The sequence below is a fragment of the Myotis lucifugus genome, unplaced genomic scaffold (genome assembly GCF_000147115.1).
Source record: "Myotis lucifugus unplaced genomic scaffold, Myoluc2.0 scaffold_593, whole genome shotgun sequence".
Lineage (NCBI taxonomy): Eukaryota > Metazoa > Chordata > Mammalia > Chiroptera > Vespertilionidae > Myotis > Myotis lucifugus.
This window is the reverse complement of record NW_005871641.1, coordinates 277,372-298,615: the sequence shown is the minus strand read 5'-3', so window position 1 is coordinate 298,615 and position 21,244 is coordinate 277,372. Positions and strand designations below refer to the sequence as shown.

The window sequence follows — 21,244 nt, the reverse complement described above, 5'->3', positions numbered from 1 at the left end:
TCTGGAAGTTCGTCCGGAAGGACGTCCAGTCGGACAGCCAGTCTAATTAGCATATTACGCTTTATTATTATAGATGTGTGAGCACCTCCCCTTGCCTCACAGATGTAATGTAAAAGAAATAATCGTATGGATATCAAGTTCAAGATCCCTAAGATGGGCCTATATCCATACACCTTTTCAATTTTATTTTACTCTTTGAAGTTAAATTGCTATTGCAGTAGTTGAAGTTAAAGTAGAAACTACTATTGTTGATTGTAAGCAGACTTTTGCTTCTTATGTCAGAATAAAACCCCTTACCAGAGAACTTATTTGCAAAAAAAAAAGCAAACAAAAAAACACCACACACACACACACACACACACACACACACAACCAAACTATAAAATCTGGATTTAATACAAAAAGCAACTATTTAAGGCACTTGAGAGGAAACAGAAGCAGATAGGTGGAGGAAGGGAGCTATAGGAAATAATTTTGCCTTTTCACTTTTAGCTTCAAGCTAAGTACAGTCCATAACTGTGGGGATTCTGGTGGAAAAACAATAGTCTCTCTGGCCAGGGAAACTAGAAAACTGAAACCAGTCAACCTTGACCACCGAAGATAGTGGAGGAATCCCAGAAGGAGAAGAGCTAGAGAAGGGAGAGTTCTCAAATTTTGTGTATACACATCTGTGAATGACTTCTGAATTAAGCATGGATACAAAGACTCAGAACAGCCCATCTAAAGACAAAAAAAAATCTGTACCTGGCTAAAGCTGCGTCCTAAGAAACAGGACCCAAAGCAAGGTATTTGCCTGCTAAAACAAACGAACAAAAAACCCAGCTATCATTGGAGAAAAAATAATAATCTAGAGTCTTCACAAATAAACATTTATAATGTTAAGGGTACAATCCAAAATTACCCTATATATGAAGAATTAAGAAAATGGAACATATCCCAAGAAGAAAGAAAATCAACTGAGTCCTACCCTGAAATGAATGAGGTACTGGCAATAAGAGACAAGAATTTTAAAGCAGCTATTACAATATCTTCAATGAAGTAAAACAACATGCTCTCAGTGAATGAAAAAATCAGATAAATAGAAACAATGAAAAAAAAGAATCAAATGTAAGTTTTAGAAATGAAAAATGCAATATTTGAAATTAAAAATTCACTGCATGGATTTAACAGTTCAGAAGGAAAAGTAACTGAACTTAAAGACAGAACAATATAAATTAATGTGAAGAACAGAGAAAATATATTGGGGGGAGGGGAATGAATATAGAGTCCCAGGGACCTCTTAGGTAATATCAAACAGTCCAACATATGTAATTGGAACCTCAGAAGGAGAGGAGAGAGAGAATGCGATAGAAAACAAATTTTGAACATTCCCCGAGTTTGATGAAAACCAGAAATGTACAGATATAATAATACTCAATAAATATAAGACTCAATGAACCCAAAGAAGTTTGCATCAAGTCACATTATGGCAAAACTGTTGAAAGCCAAAGATAAAGAGCAAAGGTTGGAAGCAGTAAGAGAAAAGACACATTTCAAACAGAGAAGCAAGGACCCATTTAATGAATGATTTCACCTCAGCAACTATGGAGGCCAAAAGTAAATGGAAGAACTAGTTTATGTAAAGTGCTGGAAGGAAAGAAAAAAGCCTATCAATTCAGAATTCTATATTAAAAGGAAATATCCTTCAAGTATCAAGATGATTCCAGAATTAGATAGTGGTGATGATGGCACAACCTTATGAATATACTGAAAAAAGAAAAAAGAAACTGGCTTATATACCTTAAAAGGATGAATTTAATAGTATGTGAATTATATCTCAATTTTTTTTTAAATGAAGGACAAGAAAATTTTTTCACATAAAAGAAAACTCAGACATTTCTACACTGCAAGAAATGTCAAAAGAAGTTCAAGGTTGAGGAAGAGTGATACCAGATGGAATTTTGGATTCTTAGAAGAAAAAGATCACCAGAAAATGATAAATATCTGCAGAAATGCAAAAGTCTCAATCTTTCCTCTTAATTTCTTTATAAATTGTATCATATAAGCAAAACTTGACATTGTCTTGTGCAATGTGTACATATAAAAATACGTTATCATCCCATATAATATACTAGAGACCTGGTGCATGAAATTCGTGCATTAGAGGGTGGGGGGGTTCCTCAGCCTGGCCTGCGCCCTCTCACAGTCTGGGATCCCTTGGGGGATGTCTGCCTCTGATTAGGCCCGATCCCTCAGGGCCAGCAGTCAGACATTCCTCTAGCAGTCCCGGGCTCTCGCAATCCGGGACCCCTCGCTCCTTACCACCTGCCTGCGGCGGTGGCGGGAGAGGCTCCCGCCACTACTGTTGTGCTTGCCAACTGTGAGCCCGGCTTCTGGCTGAGCAGTGCTCCCCCTATGGGAGCACACTGACCACCAGGGGGCAGCTCCTGCATTGAGCGTCTGCCCCCTGTTGGTCAGTGTGTTTCATAGCAACCGGTCGTTCCGCCGTTTGGTCGATTTGCATATTAGAATTTTATTATATAGGATAACAACTATTCCATAAAGGATGATTGTGAGGCTTCTATATTTTAAGTAAAATGGTACAGTACTAACTATAAGAGGACTGTGAATAGTTAGAAACATAAGTTATAATCCTTAGAGCAACAACTACACTAATCAAAGTGGTAGAGCTAAAATGCCAGTGTGAAAACAAATGAAATTCTAAAAAGCATTCAGATGATTCTTTTTTAAAGTCACGAAAGTAATTACATGGAAACAAACAACAGAAAAGGTAACTTAAAACAAATAATAAGCCCTGGCCGGGTAGCTTAGTTGGTTAGAGTATCATCCCGATACACCAAGGTTGTGGATTCATTCTCTGGTCAAGGCACGTAGAAGAATCAACCAATGAACCCATAAATAAGTGGAACAACATATTGATGTTTCTCTCAACCCATAAATAAGTGGAACAACATATTGATGTTTCTCTCACACACACACGCACACACACACACACACACACACACTCTCTCTATATCTCTTTCTCTTTCCCTCCTTCCCTCCCTCCCTCCCTCCATTCCACTCTGTCTAAAAATAAATGGAAAAAATATCCTTGGGTGAGAATTAACAACAAAAAAGGTTTTATTGTAATGTATAGTATACAGAAAATTACAGAAAACATAGCTGTGCACTTTAAAAATCCTATATAGTAAAAGGGTAATACGCAAATTGACCGAACGGCAGAACGACTGGTCGCTATGACGTGCACTGACCACCAGGGGACAGACGCTCAACACAGGAGCTGCCCCCTGGTAGTCACTGCGCTCCCACAGGGGGAGGGCCACTCAGCCAGAAGCTGGGCTCATGGCTGGCGAGCGAGTGCAGCGGTGGTGTCGGGAGCCTTTCCTGCCTCTGTGGCAGTGCTAAGGATTTCTGACTGCCATCGGTTGGACATCCCTCAAGGGCCCCCGGACTGCGAGAGGGCGCAGGCCGGGCTGAGGGACCCCACCCACCCCCCTCCCCCAGTGCATGAATTTTCGTGCACTGGGCCTCTAGTCAATTATAAAGTGAACACAGGTTTAACCACTCAAGTCAAGAAATAAAACATTGCTGGTGTCTCAGAAGCCCCTGTGGGGCCTCCTCCTGTTGCTGATCCCTTTAATTGTTTCTTTTTTCTCTTTGTTTTTTTAGCAAATTTAACAGGACATGCAGAGAAGGTGGGGATTGAAAATTTTGAGCTCCTGAAAGTCCTAGGAACTGGAGGTAAGTCTTGAGTTAATTCTTTTTGGAAAAAAAAAAAAGTACTTGTTATTCCTATGACAAAGGATTGATATTTTCAGTATAGAAATCAGCTGAAATTTAAAAAGCATAAGGAATTCAACAGAACTGTCAAACAACCTGAACAAATGATTCACAGAAGAAATACAAGAGGCAGAATTTGAAAGAATTAGCAAGGATTTAGAAAAATCAATCCCTGCTGTTGGGAATGTAAATTAATTCAGTGTTTACATAGGAGACAGTATTAAAGAAATCACTAACATTTATAGAGAACTTGTTACTTGCCAAGTACTCCATTAAGTGCTTTATACTGATTGGCTCATTCAATCCTCAATTTTATTGTTATTCAGTGATCATCATTTTGAATAATGAAAAGCTCAAGACCCTTTAGAAATCTAACAATATGAGTTTGGTTAAATGGAACATGGATCTATATGTCCTATAATTAGTACAATAAGATTGAAAGATATGTATTTACTAACATTTTTAAAAGCTGCTATAATGTAGTAAGTTACAAAAAAAGGCAACAGAAGAGAATGTACAATATACCATTTCCATAATATTAAAAAATTATGTATATCAATATCTACGTGTGTGTACGTATGTAAAAAAAAAATCTTTGGTATACAGACTAATAACAGTGGTCATCCCTGGATGGTGGGATTTTAATTGATACTGATTTTCTGCTTTATACTTTCTGTGTCTTCTGAATTCTTACTACTGCTGTTTTTACTGCTTAAGAGTCAGGGCCTCATAGGTGTCTGAGATCCCTACATTTAGAAGAGCCCCACGTTTGGTTTAATGCTCTGCTTTCACTGTTCTAAAATTCTAGATAATTCACGAACAAACCACCCCACTTTTTCATTTTGCATGGTCCCAGCCCCCCCCCCCCTCCCCCGCCACTGCGCCAAGTAGCTTGTCAGAACTGCAGTGTCTCTTTAGCCCTCCCCCTGGAATGTGCTGCTCTGCTGGGAGAACTTACCACTTCATTTTTCCTTCCTTCAGGTGGAAGTGAAAAGCAGGCCTTTACCTCTCTTTTTCCATCCTTAGCAGGCCTGTTGTCTCTTTCCCTGGAAGGGGAGAGAGAACCTTAGGGGACAGACCATTTTTCTTCCCCACTAAAGTTTAGCTTCAAGAAGTACCAAAGAAAGTCTTACAAACATGTTCTTACTGTGAAGAAGAAGCAGGGCATCCTGAGTGAAAGAAGTGGAAACAATAAGCAGAATTAGACCCACAGGGACTATTGGAATTATTAGATGTGAAATACGATATACATGTTTATATGGTTTTAAAATTCGAGATTTGACAGTAATATTAAGGAACAAGGCATGCTAAAAAAATGACCAGACAGATATGAAAAAGAACCAATAGAGCTTCCAGAGTGAAAAAACAATTCAAATTATACATTTAGTAGGTGTTTTACTAGCAACTGAGATATAGTTCAAGAGAGAAAGAGCAAATTGGGAGATGAATTTGAGGAAAGTATGCAGAACATAGAATGGAGAAAAAAGAGATGGCATCTATAAAAGAGATTAAGATAAGATAGACAATAGCTGAAAATTTACTAAGATTGATTGAACATATGAATTTGCAGGTTTAGGAAACAGAGCAAATCACAAGCAGACAAGTATAAATAAATTATTTTTTTAAATTCTCACCCAAGGGTATGTTTTTATTGATTTTAGGGAGAGAGAGGAAGAGAGAGAGAAACAATTGATATGAGAAACATCCATTGGCTGCATCCCATATGTGCCCCAACCAGGGATCAAATCCGAAATCTAGGTTTATGCCCTGACTGGGAATTGAACCACAACCTTTTGGTGTACGGGATGATGCTCCAACCAACTGAGCTACTAGCCAGGGCTAAAGAAGTTCTTATATAGATACATCATAGAGAAACTGATGAACACCAGAGACAGATACCCTAAAGGTAGCCAGGGAGAAGACTTATTTATGAAGGAGCAATAATTAGATTAATGACATTTCCAACAGTGACCATGAAACCCATAGGAGAGTGGAAGAATATCTGCTAAATGCCCAGACAAAATAACTGTCAATTTAGAATTATATACCCAGCAAAACTTTTCCAGAAGTGAGAGCAAAATAGACATTTTCAGATATACAAAAGCTGGGTGTGTTTTTTACCAGTAGGTCCTTATTAAAACTTTTTCTAAAAGATATAGCTATAGGGAGAAGAAAAGTGATCTCAGGAGAGTTTCTGAGATGCAGAAAGGATCATGAGCAAAGAAAATCTAAATAATATTGTCTGTGTGAAAGCATGGTCGTAATGTCGAAATTGTGGTGGTAAAAGTAGCAAACTGAAATATTAGACAAAAGTAGCATATAATTTTGTATATGATAGGAGTGATGTTCTGAGATAGTGTTCCTCAAGCTTTATCATGCACATGAAACTTGAATGTGTAAATTACCACACTGATTGAAAAAGAAAAAAATACCTGAACAGTCCTATGACTCTTAAAGAAATTGGTCAGTAAGCAAGTCTTCCTAATAGGAAAACACTTGATACAGTTTTAAGAGTGAGTTCTGCCAAACATTAAAGACATAGATCATTTAATCTTCTACAAACTCAGAGAACAGAAAAAGTTGGATTATCTCCTCCAATTTATTGTATGAGGCCAGTAGTATAACCTTGATTCCAAAAAACAGATAAAGAGAGTGTGAGGAAGGAATATTATAGGCCAGTTTAATATAAAATTTGAAAAATCAAACCTCGTGTGTATTTTCTTTCCACACATTGGGGCTCTGTCTCATTATCTGCCTCAACTTTTTGAGTGGTGTGATCACAGGTCTTAAAGGTAATTCTTTAAAGGTGAGGAAAGAGTTTACCAATAACATTTTACTTTTGTATTTCCATTTTATGCTTCTCTGCTGTTCTATATATAATTGGTGTACTGTTAGCCATGGATACTGCTCTTCCTCTTTGTCAGCTGCAGTATACTTGCTTAAAGACGATGGGATAATTATGAAATGTCACTGTAGGTATTCCTATATTTAAAATCACAGTTTTGATGACTAAATGGAGTAGGTGGAAACTTTTATTATGAATATAATAAAATATTAATTTTTATTCAAAATTTCACCACTAATCTTCAGTTTCATTACCTTTTTAAGATAACTTTTTACAGCACTGTTAGAATAATAGAAGTCTTTGTGTCATGTCAGGTTTTCTATGGAAGTGAAACTGAAAACACTTCTGATAAATTGATTTTTATAAATTTTACACTAGAAAAATGCTATTCATCCAATATCTTGAAGACTTTGTGGAATATTGGAATAGAAAAGGTTTACTTTTTGATGTGATACTTACATGCATGTAATATTCATGAAAAAAAATTGTCTTTTACTCAGAGTTATTGATTTATCTTGTTTCTTTTGGTCTATCACTAATTGGTTGATCAGTTTCCTAAGCAAGAGACTTGGGAATAATTTTTGATTCTTCTCTATTTTGACCTTTTTTATTTTGTTTTCCACAGAATCCTATCTTTTTTCCATCAAAATGATCCTTAGAATAACCTTTTCTTTTCTGTCCCTAGTGCCATCACTCATATTACTTTATATATGCATTGTTTTTATTGTTCTCTTAACTGGTCTGCCTTCCTGCAAGTTTCCTATTCCATTTTATGTACTTTATACATATCCTGTTATAAAATAATATGCAGCCACATTAAAACTCAGCATTATTGCTCTATTCTCCAGTTTTCAGAACTTACAGTGCCATTTTTTTCCCAGTTAATTTTTCAAGTCCAAATCTTTTTGTTGTTGTTAATCCTCACCTGAGGATATTTTTCCATTGATTTCTAGGGAGAGTGGAAGAGAGAAGGAAAGACAGAGAGAAACATTGATGTAAGAGAAACACATTAATTGGTTGCCTCCTGCATGAGCCCCAACCAGGGCCCAGGCCGGAGAGGAGTCTGCAACCAAGGTACGTGCCCTTGACCCGAATCGAACCCAGGAGGGGACTCTCTATCCACTGAGTGAAACTGGATAGGGCAAGTCCAAAATCTTATTAAAGATTTTTATATTTTTAGAGAGGAAGGAAGAGAGAGAGAAACATCGATGTGAGAGTGAAAAATCGATGGGCTGCCTCCTGCACCCCCGCCTTCCGGGGATTGACCCCACAGCTCCGGACATGTGCCCTCACTGGGAATAGAACTGGCAACCTTTTGATGCACTGGATGACGCCCAACCAATGGAGCCACACCGGCCAGGGCTCAAGTCCAAATTCTTGCCTTGCTTTCAGGCTTAGCTCTGTTTTCTCCTGTCTTTTCTCCAGTTACCATCATATTCTGCTTACTTTCTAGTTCAGTTAATTTTCCTCACTCCCCTACAGTTATGTGTACTTTCCCATCCTCTGATGCCCAGCCTTGTCTTGTTCTCTCATTTTCATGCTCCTCCTCCTTTCTGCCTGTCCAGATCCTGCCCAGATTGCTTCATTCTCTGAATTGTGCCACTGAAGCTCTTTTGTAGAAAATGCAGCACTGCCCTGGTCATTGTGGCTCAGCTGGTTGGGCTTGGTCCTGTGCACTGAAAAGTTGCCAGTTCTATTCCTGGTCAGGGCACATGCCCAGGTTTTAGGGCTTGATCCCCAATAGGGGCGTGCAGGAGGCAGAGCAGGTATCTGCAATTGCTCTTACATTGATGTTCGTTTCTCTCCTCTTCCTCCTTCTCTCTAAAAATCAATTAAAAAAATATTTTTTAAGAGAAATGCAGCACTGAGTGGTTCTCTGAATTTTCCTTTACATCTGCTATTTTTCTTCCAGATGGTAAGCGCTTAAGATCACCCCTGTATATTTTCCCAACCCTATTGCCCTGCCCCATTCCCATATCCGTAACAGTATGAAGTATAAGTCTACCAAGTATATCATTTATGCTCTTGTCTCTAGCGATATTCTTGCGGTTGATACTCCCACATCCAGGAAATGTCTTTGGTTCATATTTTAGAATTATTTTGTTTCATGATGAAATTTTGGATTATTTGTGGGAACAACGATTCTATTTTTATTTCTGCAGCTTTCTTTTGACCATTTTTCTTTCTTCGAGACATTTAAGTATAGAAGAAGTCTTTAAACATACCCATTGTGTGCATTATTACTAATTCTAATGCTTAATGAAATGAAGCATGAAGTTCTCAGCTAAAAGAATTTAGTATAGTCTTTGAATTTTTTTTATTCATCATACATGATCCATACTTTGGAGATCTTTGGTCATTATGACAAAAAGGTAAAATTTGCCCTGTGACTGTAAAGGGGCAGCGAGGTTGATTTCTCCTCCCAATTTTGGTTGTGAGGTACGTGGGTATTGAGGGTGACTTAGAAGTCTCAGGTTTGAATCTTGACATTATTATTGCCTACTTGCCTTCCTTAAAAAATCAAATGAACTCTGTGAGCCTAAATCCCTATTGGCATAAGTTAATAATACCTATCTCACAATGTTGTTGTAAGATTTTGTTTTGTTTTGTTTTAATATATTTTATTGGTTTTTTACAGAGAGGAAGGGAGAGGGATAGAGAGTTAGAAGCATTGATGAGAGAGAAACATCGATCAGCTGCCTCCTGCACACCTCCTACTAGGAATGTGCCCGCAACCAAGGTACATGCCCTTGACCGGAATCGAACCTGGGACCTTTCGGTCCGCAGGCTGACGCTCTATCCACTGAGCCAAACCAGTTAGGACTTTATTTCTAATAATAAAAATCTAACAAATAAAAAAATGTTTCATAAATGACATGTTGAAATTTTATTATAATTTCTAAGAAGTTGATTTATAAATTATCTTAAAAATTACATGTCAAATGAAAATGTATTTTTTTCTTATTCTTTGTCTTAACTATTCAAACATTTTAGGTTCTTAACCTTTTTGTATTTTGGGTTAACAGCCTTATGCTAAAATATACATAAAATGAATAATAAAGCATTTAGATTGCTTGACACATAATAAATGCGATGTAAACTTTAGCTATTTATATAGCTGTAAGGGAAAGAAGCCATATTTCTAAAAGAGCTAATATAGCCCTAGCTGGTTTGGCTCAGTGGATAGAGCGTCAGCCTGTGGACTGAAGGGTCCCAGGTTTGATTCCGGCCAAGGGCACATGTCCGGGTTGTGGGCTCGATCCCCAGTAGAGGGCGTGCAAAGGGCAGCCGATCAATGATTCTCTCTCATCATTGATGTTTCTCTCTCTCCCTCTCCCTTCCTATCTGAAATCAATAAAGAAATATATTTTAAAAAATAAAAAATAAATAAAAGAGCTAATATAATGCATGACCAAGGCCTCAGATTAGCTTAATATGTAAGTGAATATCATTTCTTAGCAAATATTTTATTAGCCTAAAATATATCCAGCAGGAGGGAAATACAGCCACCAAAAGATCTTCCAGGTTTCAGGCTGGTCTCTCCTAATCCATTCTCCACACCACAGCCAGAGTGATCTTTTTAAAGATCCTTCTTAAGTGCATGTCACTTCTCTATTTAAAACCTTTCAGTCCATTCCCATTGCTGTTGGAATTCATTCTTTCACATGTATTTATCAAGAGGCAAGTACTGTTTTGGGTACTGAGATAGAGTATTGAGCATTTAAAATATATGTATTACATAAAAACTTGCAGGTTGGATAATATTAACCTGGTCTTTGTTTAACATAGAATTATTTCTGGGTTTATGAAACCTTGGCAGAACATAGAAATTCAAAATGCCATGCCTCCTGTCATGTCTGATGAGCAGTAACCATTTGTGCCTCAGTCCCTGGTGCCCTGGTAAAAAGGTCACTTTTTCCTTATCATGTAGGGGTTGTTGTTTTGTTTTTTTGTCACCTAATCTACAGCAGATCTTGCAAGCTGTTCTGTGGAAATACTTGTCTAGTAGACTATCTGGTGGGTTGCTCACCCCAGCCTTCAGGGCCATCTTCGAAATGTTCTCTTTACTCATTGGTCCCAGACTCTATGAAAATCATCCTGGATAGGACACCCTTTAAAAAATGTTTTTGTTCTTACTGTACACTTTTCAAAAACCATTGTATTTATTAAATAAGACATAATTCTAGTTCTCCTGATAACTTGCCACTGGAGGGTGCTAGACAATGCACTAGGCAACCTAAAGACAGCTACTTTTTGGTGATGGAAAAAACTTCAGTTGAGTTATGTAAATGTAGATGACTGTTTTAAAAAAGTATGATGACTTAGTCATCATTTGTCATTTTATTCTCTTAGGTGTTTGGAAAGTATCCCTATTAAAAATAGTACCTTTAAAAGCATGTATTCATTAAATTGTCAAAATTGTCATTCAAAAGTGTTTATAATTTTGCATCTATGCATGCCCACTATACCCTATGCTTCAGTGTGAGCCTACAGTGTGCATGGAAATCTGAGAGGTTAAATGTTTGTGAAGTTTTATGCCAAAATCAAAAGGTGATTCCATATGATGATGTTGGTTGACATGGTCTCCCTAGTGTAAATTCAGTTCAGTGTATTACTGAATTGTTCACTAGAAGCCAAGCCGGGGACAGGGTTGTGGTTATTACAGGAGTCAGAGCAGGGGAAGAGCCTAAGCAGCACGTGGTCTCAGCTGGGGTCTAGGTTCAGCCTGAACCTATGGACAGTTTTGGAGCAAGAGTGAGGAGGCAAGCCTTTTGTACCCATGTTAGTCATTGGCTGCAGGCTGCTTGGCTGCGGTGGGGTAGGGAATGGTGGCTGTCACCTCTCAGGTGAGGCTGTGAAGAGGACGGCTGTGGCGATTAGAAGCAGTATGGGTGCACCAACCGCAATGGCCTACCTTAGTCTCTTTCACAAAAATGACTGCCCATTATTTCATATGCGTTTACTATGTCTGGTTTGTTTACTTAAAGCATCTATTTACTTAATCAAGCATATTTTGCATTCACATCTTTTTCTTATATATTAGAGGATTAATCTATTGTAATCAGTCTACTTTTATTAATATTAGAAATTTTGTATTTATGGTTTTACAAATCCTAGCAAACAGTGGCTAAAAAAAAATAGTTATATTAAATGCCTCAAATTCTCCTTTTTTTTGTTTTAAAATTATGTTGAATTGGTATTTTTTAATATTTGGAATTTAGTTTCTAATTAAGATATCTGTTGTGTAAAGGAATTTAGGAATTAATGCTTCGGTTTGATAATCTGTAAAGTCAGGTACATTTTATTTTAAATGTGTTTTGAAATTTACTCATTTTCAAAGAGATTTAGTAGCATTTTCAAAGATAGGGGAGGAAAAGGAACCTAAAAAAATAAAAAGAAGAGAAAGTGAAATAGATGTAGACACCCGGAATGAGATAGTCATTGTTATTGAGTCTTAAATTTAACTCTGAGGCTAAGAAGAGGTGACTATAAAGGGAAAATTCTTTAGCCTACGTAATATATATGTTTTAAAGGAAAGGCATATGAATCCTTCTTGAACAGTGGCTTTCAAGCTTTTCTGACTATTACCCATTGGATGAAATAGGTACCGTTTTATATGGCAACTCAGTATGTGTATTTATGTATGTGTATAGACTACAGACACATAAAAGTTTTTTTCACCGACACTTACATAGTGTTTATTATCTGCCAAACCTTATCGTAGATGTCTATGTTAATTTATTTAATCCCCAAAACAATGATGTAGGAACTGTTACTGTACCTAATGAAGAAATTGAGACAGTCACCTTAGCTATTTTGCCCAAGGCCACACAGTTTCTAAATAGCACATCTAGGATTCAAACCCAGGCAGTCTGGCACCAGTCTTTTTTTAGCCATTATCCTGTACTGCCCTCTTTTTTTTCCTCCCATGTGCTCAGATTTGTTCATATTCATATGTACATATACATGTGCATACATCTATTTATATATATAAAAGCCTAAGCAACCGAACAACTGAACGACCGGTCGCTATGATGTGCCCTGACCACCAGGGTGGCAGACGCTCAATGCAGGAGCTGCCCTCTGGTGGTCAGTGCGCTCCCATAGCCAACCTCCCCTGGCCCCTCCCCCCAGCCAGCCAACCTCCCATGGCCCTTCCCCCCGCCCTTGCTCCCTGCCAACCTCCCACGGCCTCCAATTGGCCCTGATCACTGGCCAGGCTGAGGGACCCCGCCCGTGCATGAATTCGTGCACCGAACCTCTAGTGTGTGTGTATGTGTGTGTGTGTGTGTGTGTGTGTGTGTGTGTATATGAGGCAGAAATATAATTAAACACTTTTAGTATATTCTATTCTATTTTAGTTTTTAAAATGCTGGTTGGAACCACTAAATTAATAACATCATCCACTGTTGGGTCATGGCCCACAGTTTGAAAAAACTGATCTACAGAGACTTTAACAAGCACTGCGGTTATAAAAAGGCTCCTATAGTATGGACATTAAGTACTATGAGAACAGCATTTTTTTTTTACAAAAGATCCAGAGATATTCTTGAAAAAAACTAATTTTACTTTATGTAGGCTCTTTAAAAAGTGTCACACAGAAGATGAAACCTCGATGTAGAGTCTTTCTGAGTAAAGTCTTCCTTAGCTACTCCTGTTGTCCAGGAAGGTGCTCCCTGTTGGTCTGTCTGTACACAGGGTAGCTTGTAGAGAATCACTGGGATGGAGAGCAGTGTTGCTGGGGTCTAATTAATTCGATGTTTCAGATGAGTCTTTAAGTTCCAGGTTGTGGTCAGTTTCACCATTGAACTCTCGGTATTGATTGTGTGGCAGTATCTCTGGGATGAGCTGCTTTGTGGAGAATCCTTTCGAGGGTGGTGGTTTTACAGGGGCTTGATATATGCTATTCCAGCATTACTTCCCTACATGTTCAGCTGGCCTGTTAACAAGGATACCAGTTTCCAAGGGCAGGACAAGTGAAATGTGGAGTTCCAGGGGTGTATTTCTTGTTTGGTTTCATTTCTGACACTGATGTCTTGCACTGAATGAAATTCTACGAGGGAAGATGGAGGAGAAGCAGGCGGATTGATTGTCAGTGCTCAGGACATACCACACGCGGAATGATAGAAATCTTTCCCCAGGTTAAATTATATATGAGAAAGGGATGTGGCCAGGCATTCCAATTCATTCTCACATAATGTGGCAGATTAGAAAGCAGTGGCCATATATGGATGTCACTATGTTAAGTTATTTTCCTGTTCTAACATGGGGACAGCTAGGGTTCCTGAGTTCACTTTCACCTGGAAATATTGCCAAGAACCATATTTAATACACAAATTAAGAGGCGTTACTTCACAAAAGCTCATTGTTCCTTCCCTAAAGGGAAAGAATTGGCTAGCAATAGCTCTGTACTGTGGATCTGTATTGCTAGTTTCTTCACCTTTGTGTCAAAATTGTCAGCTGAGAAGAGGGTATTTGGCTCTATGTTTACAGAGCTGTTTCTTTGGCCTTTTCCTATTTGTTAGCTTGGGTGTTTTTTTTGTGTGTGTGTGTTTTTTTCATGCATTCAACATTGAGTTTCCATTATTTGCCAGCTTCAGTGTTACTTGCTAATGATACAAAATGGGTAAAATCAGACAAGTCCATAATTTTGTGGAATTTACAGTCCAGTAGAAGTTAGATAATGAAGCAATCTTGCAAACTAATGTTTCTGATAATTTCTGTGAGAGAGAATGCATGGTGTTATGGGAGCGTAAAATTAGGGGACTTGTACTACTAGTCTGGGAAGTCAGAAAGCTGGATGGCTGAAGAAGTTAGCTCAATGAGATGGTGAGAAGGTGGAGAGAGGGTGGGTAGAAGCCAGATAGTTTAAATTATATTAGGGATTCTCTTTAAGAGCAATAGGAAATCAACTGTTTTGAGCTGGAAGGGTTATTTTAGTATTAGTATTATTTTTAACCCTCATCCAGGGACATGCTTAGAGAGAGGGAGGGAGGGAGAGAGAAGAGAAGAGAAGAGGAAGAGGAAGAGGAAGAGGAAGAGAAGAGAAATATCGACGTGAGAGAAACATCGATCAGTTGCTTTCCATACATGCCCCCACTGGGGACTGAACCTGCAACCCATGTGTGTGCCTAGGAATTGAACCGGCAACCTTTCGGTGCACAGGACGACACTCAACCAACTGAGCCACTCTGCTGGACAGGAAGGGTTATATTTTTATCAACAATTTAGATGACAGCACAAAAAGGTATGTTTGCCAGATTGAGGGGGAAAGCAAGCTGAGAGGCACAGCTAGTATGGTTGATGGCTGAGTCAACCTTTAAGATGACTGCAGTTATCTGGAAGGATGAGAGGGGGCTGAATTTCAGCAGTGATGAATATGAATGATCCTTTTGTTAGTGCAAACTCTCATATGACATGATTGGTACTTGTGGTTAATCAAGAAATGTTGGGTAAAATGGAAAAATATTTTAAAAGGTTATATATAAATACATACTTCGAACATACTACCTTTCACTTAAAATGGATAAATACATATTCACTTGCCAGTCTTTGGATGTAGGCACAACACTCATTCTTCAAGGCTAGGTTCTTTTTTTTTTTAATATATTTTATTGATTTTTTACAGAGAGGAAGGGAGAGAGATAGAGAGTTAGAAACATCGATGAGAGAGAAACATCGATCAGCTGCCTCCTGCACACCTCCTACTGGGGATGTGCCCGCAACCCAGGTACATGCCCTTGACCAGAATCGAACCTGGGACCTTTCAGTCCGCAGGCCGACGCTCTATCCACTGAGCCAAACCGGTTTCGGCACAAGGCTAGGTTCTTAAATGATGGTTTATTTTGCATAAACTGCATTAAAATTAAGTTTTGGATTCTTTAAAGTGGAGTGAGAACCAGACACATTTGAAGTAATCTGAGTACAAAATTCTTTTAGATTTTCATAATCACCCCCCCTCAAGCCTTTTATAGTTGTTTCACCCACACCTAACTTTTCAGCAGTTCTTTTGAAGTATCTTGCTTTTATCTAGTATTCAACCTCATTTTTCTCTTTTCTTTCACATTTACATTTCAGTGGTTATGTAATATTTAGTTAAATTATAATAAGAATAACGTATGCAGCAGGCATAAACAGGTAGGGCAGTGAGTGTCAGTGACTGATTTGAAGCAGATGACTGAACCACATGGGGACAGATGTGCACTGTGAGCTAGTTATAGGCATTCAGTGTGTGGCGGTGTGTCTTACAGAGGGAGAAGGGAGCATCAGTCCTGGGAGATTGGAATTTAGGTTGGGTGCAGTGTATGTGGGACACACAAAAGCCCCATACCTGTTGAAGACTTTCTCCTGAGTTTGTAAGTGGCTGCTCCATGGAAGATAAACACTTCATTATAAAGTTTTTTACCTTCAGTTCAATATTCTGAATAGATGAACTTTTTCACTTTTATACTTTAGGTTAATTTGTTAGGGTTGTGTTTTTCTCTCTTGGTTCACTTCTGACTTACTAAAATCTCAATCTGTAATTATTTTATTTGTAATGAGATGAGACACAAACATTTTGTGAACTTTTCCTGTATTCCAGAATGTGTTCATGTGCTGATTTTATTACAATCCAGAGTAACTGATTTCCAGTATTTGTGAGGGATTATTTTTTTATTGACTTATGGTGAACATGGTCTCTGGCATAACACTTCCTGCGTTTGAATCGGTTCTGCCACTTCTTATCCAAGCCTTTGGGCCAGTTCCTTGAGTATTCTGAACCCGTTTGCTCATCTGTAAAGTGGAATTACTGAAAGCACAACATTGGCTGTTCTGAGGATTACATGAATCTATACATGGAATATGTTGGTACCGAGCCTGGCATAGACAAGTCCTTAGTAAGTGACGGTTTTCCTGCTTCTCAGGAGTATTACATTCACTGATCCATTCTAGGTCATGTGTCTGCACTAAATACTTCCCGAAGCACTGAACTGCTTAACATCCAGGGTACAAGAGCCCTTCCTTTAAAGCTCTCTTATTCTGATGGGTGGATTGGAGCAGAATTATGTGCTCAGCACTGGTATGGGTCACAACTCGGGCTCCAGAGCGGTCTCATTAAAAGGTGTAACTTCAAAAGCAGGATTGGGCTTACCCATCCCAGGAGATGTTTGCATTTTTAAAAGGGAAGAGCATTTATTGTACCTTATAGGGATGAATTGGGGACCTACCCCTTCCCTCTCAGGGTATTTTTGCTTGCCCTTCCTCCTTCCTCCTCCCACCTCTTCCTGCCCTCTCCCCCCTTCTCTAAACAAATGCAGATACCTCTCAGCACAAGAGGCACAGTGCCCATAGGGCCCCATTTCCTCACCTAGAGGAGTGGCACCACACAGAGATGTGCCCGGCTGAGCCCTTACTTAGGGAAAATGTGGTGAGGTTGACCTAGTAAACTGTAAATTACTGCCCAGAGATGTAGAGGGGCCTCTTCAGTATTGCTTGCAATTTTAGATATTTTAATGTTTGTTTTTAAACCTGAAGATCTCTTTTGTTTATATAATGTCAGTTTATATTGCTTTAGACTTTTAAAATGAGTGTAGAGGAGTACTTGAGGCACTTGATGTGTGTGTGTGTGTGTGTGTATGTATGTATGCATGTATGTATGAGATTCTCATTAAGAACTGTTTTTATTCATTTACATCAGTAGCAAAACCTAGAGGATTTAGCTGAGGTATAAAATGTCCTAGTTGTCCCAGAATTGGATTGTGGTTAATTGACCATAATAACAGCTAGTTTCCTAGAGCTAAAAATATTGAGGAGAGAATAACAGTAACAGTGAATGCATAACTTTGTCAGCAGTGGTTAGATATGTAAATACTGAGTGTTAGACTTAGAAACATGTTTGGCATAAAATTTAAGAAATCTATCTGAGAACCATTTGAAACAGTACTAGGGATACTTTTTCATTCAAAGCATGCTTTTTGTGCATTGTAACTTTCAACTTCCAATAACTTACCATTCTGCCTATGTAGCATTTTAATTGTTGTTGTTTTTCTTCAGCATATGGAAAAGTATTTCTAGTTCGTAAAATAAGTGGTCATGATGCTGGAAAGCTGTATGCCATGAAGGTTTTGAAAAAGGCAACAATAGTTCAAAAGGCCAAAACCACAGAGCACACGCGGACGGAGCGACAGGTCCTGGAGCACATCAGGCAGTCGCCGTTTTTGGTGACGTTGCACTATGCCTTCCAGACAGAAACCAAACTTCATCTCATTTTAGGTAAGTGTCCTTTGTCATCAGACTTTTTACAGAAATACTTTATTGTGGGGGAGGGAAATCTTGTGTTGTAATGAGTCACAGGGTAGCATATTTCAAACTTAGAAGAAACAAGTATTTTAACTTTCATTTTTCTCTTTGTGGTGGCATTTCCGTGAACATCCTGAGTTGCTCTGGATTTGGGACCTCCCAGCCTGCAGGGATGTTACTTCCGTTTCACACTCCTCTACTAATCTTAGGAAACACTTGAGCTGTCTACCTCCCTGGGCAGTGAGCTGTGAAGCGGGCCACAGTGTCCACTTCAGGAGTTCTCAGGGATGTACTGGTTTGGACTGATATTCATGGAAATCAGTAATTGGGAAAAATAAAAAAGAAAGAAAAGGAGATACCCAGGCACCCCTTTGATCACTCCCATTTCCCCCACAGGCACTTTCTGAATCCTTGCCTTTCCCAAACAGGCCTGGAGCGTTGTACATGAACTTTGGAATGTCCTCTGCACATACTGCTAGACTGCTGTGCAGGAGTCGCGCCCTTTTCTGTTCCTGCTAGAAGTAAAGGGCGGTTCTTCTAGTGCCACACTCTGCCATCACTGACTATTTCATCCGATACAGTTTCAGTCCGTTCTTGTGATAACTTGCATTTGTATATTTTGATCCTCCATTTTCTAACTAATCTGACGATGAGTTGAGACAGAATTCACACCATGCTCTGTAAGCATTAGCTGTTCTTGATGCCTACAGTGTGCCAGCACTATGCCAGGTATTATCCATAGCATTACTAACCCTCACAAAAACACTGCCCAAAACCCCTCATTCATGCTGTGGAAGGTTCTGGAAGCTGCATTTTTTGATGTTACATATGTTGTGTAAGCTTGAGAATGAAGACTGAAACTCAGGTCTGGTTCATACGAAAGTTTGCCAAACAGTGCCGTCTGTACTCTTGATTATTGGTAGTGCAAACAGGTTTTTAAATATATATTTGGCAATTTTATTGAATGCTTTCATTTTGGAAATTATAGTTTTATTAATGATGCCTTAAGTTGCATTTATTTACTTTTGATTCATGAAATTACACTTCAGGTTCATTTTGCAATGCTTTCCATCGACTTAAAATCCTGAGTCTTTTTTTTTTTTTAAATATGATTTTATTGATTTCAGAGAGGGAGAGGGAGAGAGAGATAGAAACATTAATGATGAGAGAGAATCATTGATCGGTTGCCTCCTGAACGCCCCCCCCCCACTTGGATCGAGCCTGCAACCCCAGCATGTGCCCTTGACTGGAATTGAACCTGGGACCCTTCAGTCCGCAGGCTGATGCTGTATTCACTGAGCCAAACCAGCTAGGGCAATCCTGAGTCTTTTGTACATATACTAGAAGCCTGGTGCATGGATTCGTGCATGGGTAAAACCGGCCGGATCTCTGCAAGCCAGGCCAAGGGACCCCACCCAGTTTCAGCCTGATCCCCGCAGGCCAGGCCAAGGGACCCCACCAGTACACGAATCTGTGCACTGGGCCTCTAGTATACATATAAGATCTTTGGTTAATCTCTTCCCGCCCTCCCGCCTCCCCGCTTCCCTCTAAGATTCATCAGTCTGTTCCATGTTTCCATGCCTGTGCGTTGAGCATCTGCCCCCCTGGTGGTCATTACGCATCATAGCTACTGGTCGAACCGTTGGATGGTTGCTTAGGCTTTTATATAGATAGACTAGAGGCCCAGTGCACAAATTTGTGCATGGGTGGGGCCGGCCAACGGGAGGGGCCATGGGCGGTTGGCGGCCGACCTGGGGCAGGCTGGCGGGGTGGGGGACAAACAGGCTGGTTGGCTGCTGCAGTGCACATCATAGCCACTGGTCTTTCTGGCCATTCTGCTGTTGCAGTCACTGGGCTTTTATAGGCTGCTGTCTCTCCTGTCCTGTCCAAGTCCCCACTCACTGCCTCTGCCTGTTGTTCCAGCAAGTAAATATCACTTGGCCCTTCATTTTGCATCCTGAGTGTATCTGCTCAGCTATGTTTTTCACTGATTTTTAAATGTTTTCCTTCTGAATGTTTAGCCCGTAGGGGACAGACCATTTTAATACAATGGTTTCAAACATTTTTAGCAGCAGAAACCTTCTCTCAATTGAGAGCAAGAACATTCAAATGGAAAACAAATAGGACTGAGTGCTCTGCTCGAATCTGAGCTCAAGGGCACCAAGCCCTGCCAGTTTATTTTTGTTCCTCACCCTCCCAGAATTTCCCAGGAAGCCTCGGGAGTCCATGAGGGCTGGTTCAGAAATTATTATCCTGTTCAGTCTTCTCCCTTTATAATAAACCAGCTCATAAAAGTTAAACCCCAACTCCTGGACTCGACCACCACACCATGGTTTCTCTCTCTGTCTTCTCTGTTCTCTTACCATAACCACTCAGTTTTTTGTTTGTTTATTGAAAATAGTGAGTGTAGTTTTTATAAATCATGTTTTTAATTTAAAAGTAGATGAATGAAATATTTTGTATTTGATTAAAAAACAATAGTCCTTAATAATGTTGCTTTGTAGTTGTTGGTTCTCCAGTGGTTTTGTTCTTTGCCAGTGGCCCATAAATAAATACAAAACAAAACAAGAAAACCCATTTCTGTGCCAGCTCAAGAGTAGAATGGGACTAGACATGTTCCATTGTAAGTGAGGCAGCGCATCCAGAAAGCGTGCCCCTCCCTCTATCCACATAGATTGTTTAATGTAATTTCTTTCCTTTATTAAATTTACTGGGGTGACACTGGTTAATCAAGTTTCATATAATTTCTCTTTGTGTATGTTTATAGTTGTTATTTTACTTTAAAGGCAAAAATGGCCAGACATCTAGAGTAGGGCTTTATTATACACTATTTTTGTGGTTTTCTGTTGGCTGTGCTTAGAAGACACACTAGGTCACTTTTCCAAGTACATTAGGTAGTCTGCTAGGGCTGCCATAACAAAATATCACAGGTAGGTGGCTAAACAGCAGAAATTTATTTCCGCACAGTCTGGCGGCTGGAAGTCCAAGAGCGAGGTGCGGCAGGGCTGGTTTCTTTTGAGGACCACAAGGAAAGGGTCTGTTCCAGGGTTTTCTCTGTGACTCGCGGATGGCCACCCTCTTGCTGCCTTTTCACATGGTGGGACTTCGGTGCACTCAGACTCCTAGTGTTGCTTTTGTGTTCAGAGTTCCTCTTATGAGGACACCAGTCAGGTGGGATCAGGGCCTTCCCTAAGGGCCTCATTTTAATAACTGAATTACCTCTTTGAAGGCCTTGTCTCTAAATACGTACATTCACACTCTGAGGTCCTGGGGGTTAGGGCTTCAATGTATGAATTTTGGGGACAGGGGGACACAGTTCAGCCTGTAACTGTCTCTAAA

General features: G+C 39.4%; 1 protein-coding gene across 8 annotated transcripts in view; it reads left to right on the top strand.

Moving 5' to 3' along the window:
• RPS6KA5 (ribosomal protein S6 kinase A5) overlaps positions 1-21,244 on the top strand; it is a 119,947-nt gene that overhangs the window by 26,581 nt on the left and 72,122 nt on the right. For 3 of the 8 annotated variants that reach the window (XM_006104704.3, XM_023745865.1, XM_023745864.1), the window contains exons 2-3: positions 3,670-3,741; positions 17,660-17,878. In XM_006104704.3, coding sequence (XP_006104766.1) covers positions 3,670-3,741; positions 17,660-17,878 — 291 coding nt within the window. Of the gene's footprint in view, positions 1-3,669; positions 3,742-17,659; positions 17,879-21,244 lie in introns of those variants that run through there. The other 5 variants (XM_023745870.1, XM_023745866.1, XM_023745869.1 and 2 more) reach the window with 4 other exon arrangements.